General features: G+C 59.5%; 1 protein-coding gene across 1 annotated transcript; it reads left to right on the top strand.

Moving 5' to 3' along the window:
• Nucleotides 1-98: 98 nt before the first annotated feature.
• On the top strand, nt 99-7,024 carry LOC130607381 (microtubule-associated serine/threonine-protein kinase 3-like; the record flags this gene model as incomplete). Its single annotated transcript, XM_057424434.1, has 5 exons — nt 99-369; nt 3,089-3,227; nt 4,655-4,787; nt 4,864-5,029; nt 6,923-7,024. Coding segments are annotated over exons 1-5 (811 nt in total), but the record flags the coding sequence as incomplete, so codon positions are not given.
• Between the last annotated feature and the right edge of the window lie 639 nt (nt 7,025-7,663).

Below are 7,663 nucleotides of genomic sequence, written 5' to 3'. Positions count from 1 at the left end.
TGGGGTTGGGGATGGGGATAGGGTTGGGGATGGGGTTTGGGATGGGGATGGGGATGGGGTTTAGGATGGGGATGGGGTTCAGGATGCGTATGGGGGCCATGGATAGGTCTGGGTCCGGGTCCGCCCCCCATCCCCGCTCACGTCCCGCGCTCCCCGTCAGGGCCGTGTACCTGGTGCGGCACCGCGCGACGCGGCAGCGCTTCGCCATGAAGAAGATCAACAAGCAGAACCTGCTCCTGCGCAACCAGGTGGAGCAGGCCTTCGTGGAGCGCGACATCCTCACCTTCGCCGAGAACCCCTTCGTCGTCAGCCTCTTCTGCTCCTTCCAGACCCGCCGCCACCTCTGCATGGTCATGGAGTACGTGGAAGGTGCGTGGCGGGGGGTGCATGTCGCGATATAGCGCGATAGCGGGTGATGCGGGGCCAGGGTGGCGCGAGACTGGGATGGGCGTCGCGATATGAGGTGATGTGGGGCCCGGTTAATCGCCGTCCTGGGCTGGGTGTCGCGATATTAGGTGATGCGGGGCCAGGGTGGCGCGAGATTGGGATGGGCGTCGCGATATGAGGTGATACAGGGCCAGGGTGGCCTGAGACTGGGATGGGCGTCGCGATATGAGGTGATGTGGGGCCCGGTTAATCGCCGTCCTGGGCTGGGTGTCGCGATATTAGGTGATGCGGGGCCAGGGTGGCGCGAGACTGGGATGGGTGTCGCGATATGAGGTGATGTGGGGCCCGGTTAATCGCCGTCCTGGGCTGGGTGTCGCGATATTAGGTGATGCGGGGCCAGGGTGGCCTGAGACTGGGATGGGTGTCGCGATATGAGGTGATACAGAGCCAGGGTGGCGTGAGACTGGGACGGGCGTCGCGATATGAGGTGATGTGGGGCCCGGTTAATCGCCGTCCTGGGCTGGGTGTCGCGATATTAGGGGATGCGGGGCCAGGGTGGCGCGAGATTGGGATGGTTGTCACAATATGAGGTGATACAGAGCCAGGTTGGCCTGAGACTGGGATGGGTGTCGCGATATGAGGTGATGTGGGGCCCGGTTAATCGCCGTCCTGGGCTGGGTGTCGCGATATTAGGTGATGCGGGGCCAGGGTGGTGTGAGACTGGGATGCCTGTCATGATAGCAGGTGATATGGGGCCGAAGTGTCACGATAGTGGGGTGGGTGTCGTGATATTAGGTGGTATGTGGCCAGAGTATCGTGATACTGGGATGGGTATCGTGATACTGGGATGGGTATCGCGATACTGGGATGGGTATCGTGATACTGGGATGGGTATTGCGATACTGGGATGGTATCACAGTATTAGATGATGTGGGGCCAGGGTATCATGAGACTGGGATGCCTGTCATGATATTAGGTGATATGGGGCCGAAGTGTCACGATAGTGGGGTGGGTGTCGTGATATTAGGTGATATGCGGCCAGGGTATCGTGATACTGGGATGGGTATCGCGATACTGGGATGGTATCACAATGTCAGATGATGTGGGGCCAGGGAATCATGATACTGAGATGGGTATCACGATATGTGGTGATATGGGGCCAGGGCATCATGATATATGGCTGGGTAACGCAATATTAGGTGATATGGGGCCTGGGTATCATGATACTGGGCTGGATATCGCGATACGGGTCCAGCTATCATGGTACAGAGTGGTTTATGTCACAGCAGGGCAGTTCATGTCACAGTGGGGTGGTTTATGTCACAATGGGGTGATTCATGTCACAGTGGGGTGGTTCATGTCACGACAGACCCATCCACGTCACGACCGGGTGGGCCATATCGTAGCATCCCCACCAAATCGAGACACCACCACCCCCCACACCCTCCATATCGTGACACCCCCCGATATCGTGACACACCCCCATGTTGTGACACACCCCCACATCGTGACATCCCCCCCATATTGTGACACCACACCGCCCCCCCCACAACCCCCATATCGTGACACCCCCCATATCGTGACACACCCCCCATATTGTGACACCCCCGATATCGTGACCCCCCCACCATGTCGTGACACACCCCCATATTGTGGCATCCCCTCATATCATGACACCACACCCGCACACAACCCCCATATTGTGACATCCCCCCTATCATGACACCCCGATATAGTGACACCCCATATTGTGACCCCCCCCATGTCGTGACACACACCCCCATATCGTGGCATCCTCCCAAATTGTGACACCACACCCCCCCCATATCATGACACCCCCATATCGTGACACACACCCCCCCCCCCCATGTCGTGACACCCCCCCCATATCGTGGCATCCTCCCAAATCATGAGACCACACCCCCCCATATCGTGACACCCCCCCCATATCGTGACACCCCCCCTATCGTGACACACCCCCCCCTATCGTGACACCCCTATATCATGACACACCCCCCCTATCGTGACACACCCCCCAATCGTGACACCCCTATGTCGTGACACACCCCCCATATTGTGACACACCCCCCATATCGTGACAGCCCTATATCATGACACACACCCACTATCGTGACACCCCCCATATCGTGACACCCCCATATCGTGACACCCCCCCCATATCGTGGCATCCCCACAAATCGTGACACCACCCCCCCATATCGTGACACACCCCTATATCGTGACACCCCCCCATATTGTGACACACCCCATATCGTGACACCCCCCATATCGTGACACACTCCCCATATTGTGACACCCCCCATATCGTGACACCCCCCCATATTGTGACAACCCCCCCATATCGTGACACCCCCCCATATCGTGACACATCCCCCATATCGTGACACCCCCCCATACCGTGACACCCCCCCATATCGTGACACACACCCCCATATCGTGACAACCCTATATCGTGACACCCCCCCATATCGTGACACCCCCATATCGTGACACCCCCCATATCGTGACACCCCCCAAATCGTGACACACTCCCCATATTGTGACACACCCCATATCGTGACACATCCCCCATATCGTGACACACCCCCCCATATAATGGCATCCCCCCATATCGTGACACACCCCAGATCGTGACACCCCCCATATCGTGACACCCCCCCCCATATCGTGCCCCCCCCAGGCGGGGACTGTGCCACGCTGCTGAAGCACATCGGGGCGCTGCCGCTGGAGCTGGCCCGGCTTTACTTCGCCGAGACCGTGCTGGCCCTCGAGTACCTGCACAACTACGGCATCGTCCACCGCGACCTCAAGCCCGACAAGTGGGTCCGGAGCCGGCGGGGGGGGGGGGCCCCGTCCCCATCTGTGGGTCCCATCCCCATGTGTGGGTCCCATCCCCATCTGTGGGTCCCATCCCGATGTGTGGGTCCCATCCTGATGTGTGGGTCCCATCCTCATGTGTGGGTCCCATCCTGATGTGTGGGTCCCGTCCCCATGTGTGGGTCCCATCCTCATGTGTGGGTCCCATCCCCATCTGTGGGTCCCATCCCCATGTGTGGGTCCCATCCCCATGTGTGGGTCCCATCCCCATGTGTGGGTCCCATCCTCATCTGTGGGTCCCATCCCGATGTATGGGTCCCATCCTGGTGTGTGGGTCCCGTCCCCATGTGTGGGTCCCATCCCGATGTGTGGGTCCCATCCCCATGTGTGGGTCCCGTCCCCATGTGTGGGTCCCGTCCCCATGTGTGGGTCCCATCCCTATGTATGGGTCCCATCCTGATGTGTGGGTCCCATCCCCATGTGTGGGTCCCATCCTCATGTGTGGGTCCCATCCTGATGTGTGGGTCCCGTCCCCATGTGTGGGTCCCATCCTCATGTGTGGGTCCCATCCCCATGTGTGGGTCCCATCCCCATGTGTGGGTCCCATCCTTATGTGTGGGTCCCATCCCCATGTGTGGGTCCCATCCCCTTGAGTGGGTCCCATCCTTATGTGTGGGTCCCACCCCAATGCATAGGTCCCATCCCAACATGTGGGTCCCACCCCAATGCATAGGTCCCATCCCAACATGTGGGTCCCACCCCAATGCATAGGTCCCATCCCAACATGTGGGTCCCACCCCAATGCATGGGTCCCATCCCAACATGTGGGTCCCACCCCAATGCATGGGTCCCATCCCAACATGTGGGTCCCACCCCAATGCATGGGTCCCATCCCAATGTGTGGGTGTCCCCCCCCCGAAGCCATGGGTCCGTCCCCCCTCCCCCCCGAGCCATGGGTCCCACCCCAATGTGTGGGTCCCACCCCAATGCATGGATCCCACCCCAATGTGTGTTTCCCACCCCAATGCATGGATCCCACCCCAATGCATGGATCCCACCCCAATGTGTGGATCCCACCCCAATATGTGGGTCCCACCCCATACATGGATCCCACCCCAATGTGTGGGTCCCACCCCAATGTGTGGGTCCCCCCTCCGAGCCGTGTTTCCCACCCCAATGCATGGATCCCACCCCAATGTGTGGGTCCCACCCCAATGGATGGATCCCACCCCAATGTGTGGGTCCCACCCCAATGCATGGATCCCACCCCAATGCATGGATCCCACCCCAATGCGTGGATCCCACCCCAATGCATGGATCCCACCCCAATGTGTGGATCCCACCCCAATGCGTGGATCCCACCCCAATGCATGGATCCCACCCCAATGTGTGGGTCCCCCCCCCCTCAATCTATGGGTCCCACCCGCAGCCTCCTCATCACCTCCTTGGGCCACGTGAAGCTCACGGACTTCGGGCTCTCCAAGATGGGGCTCATGAGCCTCACCACCAACCTCTACGAGGGCCACATGGAAAAGGATGCTCGGGAGTTCCGGGACAAGCAGGTAGGGATGGGAATGGGATTGGGATGTGGGGGGGGTACCATGGGTACCACCAAACCCCCCACTTCCTGCCCCATAGGTGTGCGGGACCCCCGAGTACATCGCCCCCGAGGTGATCCTGCGGCAGGGCTATGGGAAGCCCGTGGACTGGTGGGCCATGGGCATCGTCCTCTATGAGTTCCTGGTGGGGTGCGTGCCCTTCTTTGGGGACACCCCCGAGGAGCTTTTCGGGCAGGTTATATCCGGTATGGGGGATATGGGGAATGGGGGGGGGGGGTGGGGTGTGGGGTGTGGGGTGGGTGTGGGATGTGTGGGTGTGGGGTGTGGGGTGTGGGGTGTGGGGTGTGGGGATGGGGGTGTGTGGGGATAGGGAATGGGGATGTGGGATGTGGGGTGTGGAGTGTGGGATGTGGGGTGTGGGGTGTGGGATGTGGGGTGTGGGGTGTGGGGATGTGGGGTGTGGGATGTGGGGTGTGGAGTGTGGGATGTGGGGTGTGGGGTGTGGGAAGTGGGGTGTGGGGCGTGGGGTGTGGGGATGTGGAGTGTGGGATGTGGGGTGTGGGGATGTGGAGTGTGGGATGTGGGGTGTGGGGTGTGGGGATGTGGGGTGTGGGATGTGGGGTGTGGGGTGTGGGGCGTGGGGATTGGGGTGTGGGATGTGGGGAATGGGATGTGGGATATGGGGTGTGGGATGTGGGATGTGGGGTGTGGGGAATGGGGATATGGGGAATGGGGATATGGCATGTGGGGTGTGGGATATGGGATATGGGATGTGGGGTGTGGGGATATGGGGAGTGGGGATGTGGGATGTGGGGTGTGGGATATGGGATGTGGGATGTGGAGTGTGGGGTTTGGGGAATGGGGATATGAGATATGGGATGTGGGGTGTGGGGTGTGAGATATGGGGAATGGGATGTGGGGTGTGGGATGTGGGATGTGGGGATAGGGGCAGGGGCAGGCACAGGGATGTGCTGGGGTTGGCAGCTCCATCCCTGCACTCAGGTGTCTGTGTCCCTGCAACCCTGTACCCCTCTATCCCTGCATCCCTGCATCGCTGTACCCCTCTATCCCTCTATCCCTGTATCCCTGTATCCCTGCATCCCTGCATCCCTGTATCCCTGTACCCCTGCATCCCTGTACCCCTCTATCCCTGCATCCCTGTATCCCTGTATCCCTGCATCCCTCTATCCCTGTATCCCTGTATCCCTGCATCCCTCTATCCCTGTATCCCTGCATCCCTCTATCCCTGCATCCCTGTATCCCTGTATCCCTGCATCCCTCTATCCCTGTATCCCTGTATCCCTGCATCCCTCTATCCCTGTATCCCTGCATCCCTCTATCCCTGCATCCCTGTATCCCTGTATCCCTGCATCCCTCTATCCCTGTATCCCTGTATCCCTGCATCCCTCTATCCCTGTATCCCTGCATCCCTCTATCCCTGCATCCCTGCATCCCTCTATCCCTGCATCCCTCTATCCCTGTATCCCTGCATCCCTCTATCCCTGTATCCCTCTATCCCTGCATCCCTGTATCCCTGTATCCCTGCATCCCTCTATCCCTGTATCCCTGTATCCCTGCATCCCTCTATCCCTGTATCCCTGCATCCCTCTATCCCTGCATCCCTGTATCCCTGTATCCCTGCATCCCTCTATCCCTGTATCCCTGTATCCCTGCATCCCTCTATCCCTGTATCCCTGCATCCCTCTATCCCTGCATCCCTGCATCCCTCTATCCCTGCATCCCTCTATCCCTGTATCCCTGCATCCCTCTATCCCTGTATCCCTCTATCCCTGCATCCCTGTATCCCCGTATCCCTGCATCCCTCTATCCCTGTATCCCTGTATCCCTGCATCCCTCTATCCCTGTATCCCTGCATCCCTCTATCCCTGCATCCCTCTATCCCTGTATCCCTGTATCCCTGCATCCCTCTATCCCTGTATCCCTGTATCCCTGTATCCCTGCATCCCTCTATCCCTCTATCCCTGTATCCCTGCATCCCTCTATCCCTGTATCCCTCTATCCCTGCATCCCTGTATCCCTGCATCCCTGTGTCCCTGCATCGCTCTATCCCTCTATCCCTGCATCCCTCTATCCCTCTATCCCTGTATCCCTGCATCCGTGTCCCCATCCCACACCAGATGAGATCCTGTGGCCGGAGGGGGACGAGGCGCTGCCCCCCGACGCTCAGCACCTCATCTCCTGCCTCCTGCAGCCGGACCCACTGCGGCGCCTCGGCGCGGGTGAGAGCCCACGGAGCCCCCCATAAAACCCCATGGACCCCCCCCATAACCCCCCATGGACCCCCCATAACCCCCCATGGACCCCCCCCATAACCCCCATGGACCCCATAATCCCCAAGGGAACCATAACCCCCCATGGACCCCCCCCATAACCCCCCATGGACCCCCCATAACCCCCCATGGACCCATAACCCCCATGGACCCCATAATCCCCTAGGGACCCATAACCCTCCATTGACCCATAACCCCCTATAGACCCACAACACTTACGGACCCCATAACCCCCACTGACCCATAACTCCCCATGGACCCCATAACCCCCACTGACCCATAACTCACCATGACCCATAACCCCCCACTGACCCATAACCCCCATTGACCCATAACCCCCCATTGACCCATAACCCCCATTGACCCATAACCCCCCATTGACCCATAACTCCCCATGGACCCATAACCCCCCCACTGACCCATAACCCCCATTGACCCATAACCCCCCATTGACCCATAACCCCCTTTGGACCCATAACCCCCATTGACCCATAACCCCCTTTGGACCCATAACCCCCCATTGACCCATAACTCCCCATGGACCCATAAGCCCCATTGACCCATAACCCCCTATAGATCCATAACCCC

This window comes from Pezoporus wallicus, unplaced genomic scaffold, assembly GCF_028554395.1.
Source record: "Pezoporus wallicus isolate ANWC-B61680 ecotype Strahan unplaced genomic scaffold, APGP_CSIRO_Pwel_v1 contig_14324, whole genome shotgun sequence".
NCBI lineage: Eukaryota > Metazoa > Chordata > Aves > Psittaciformes > Psittacidae > Pezoporus > Pezoporus wallicus.
Note: the sequence above shows the minus strand (reverse complement) of the source record. Positions and strands in the feature narration are given on the sequence as shown.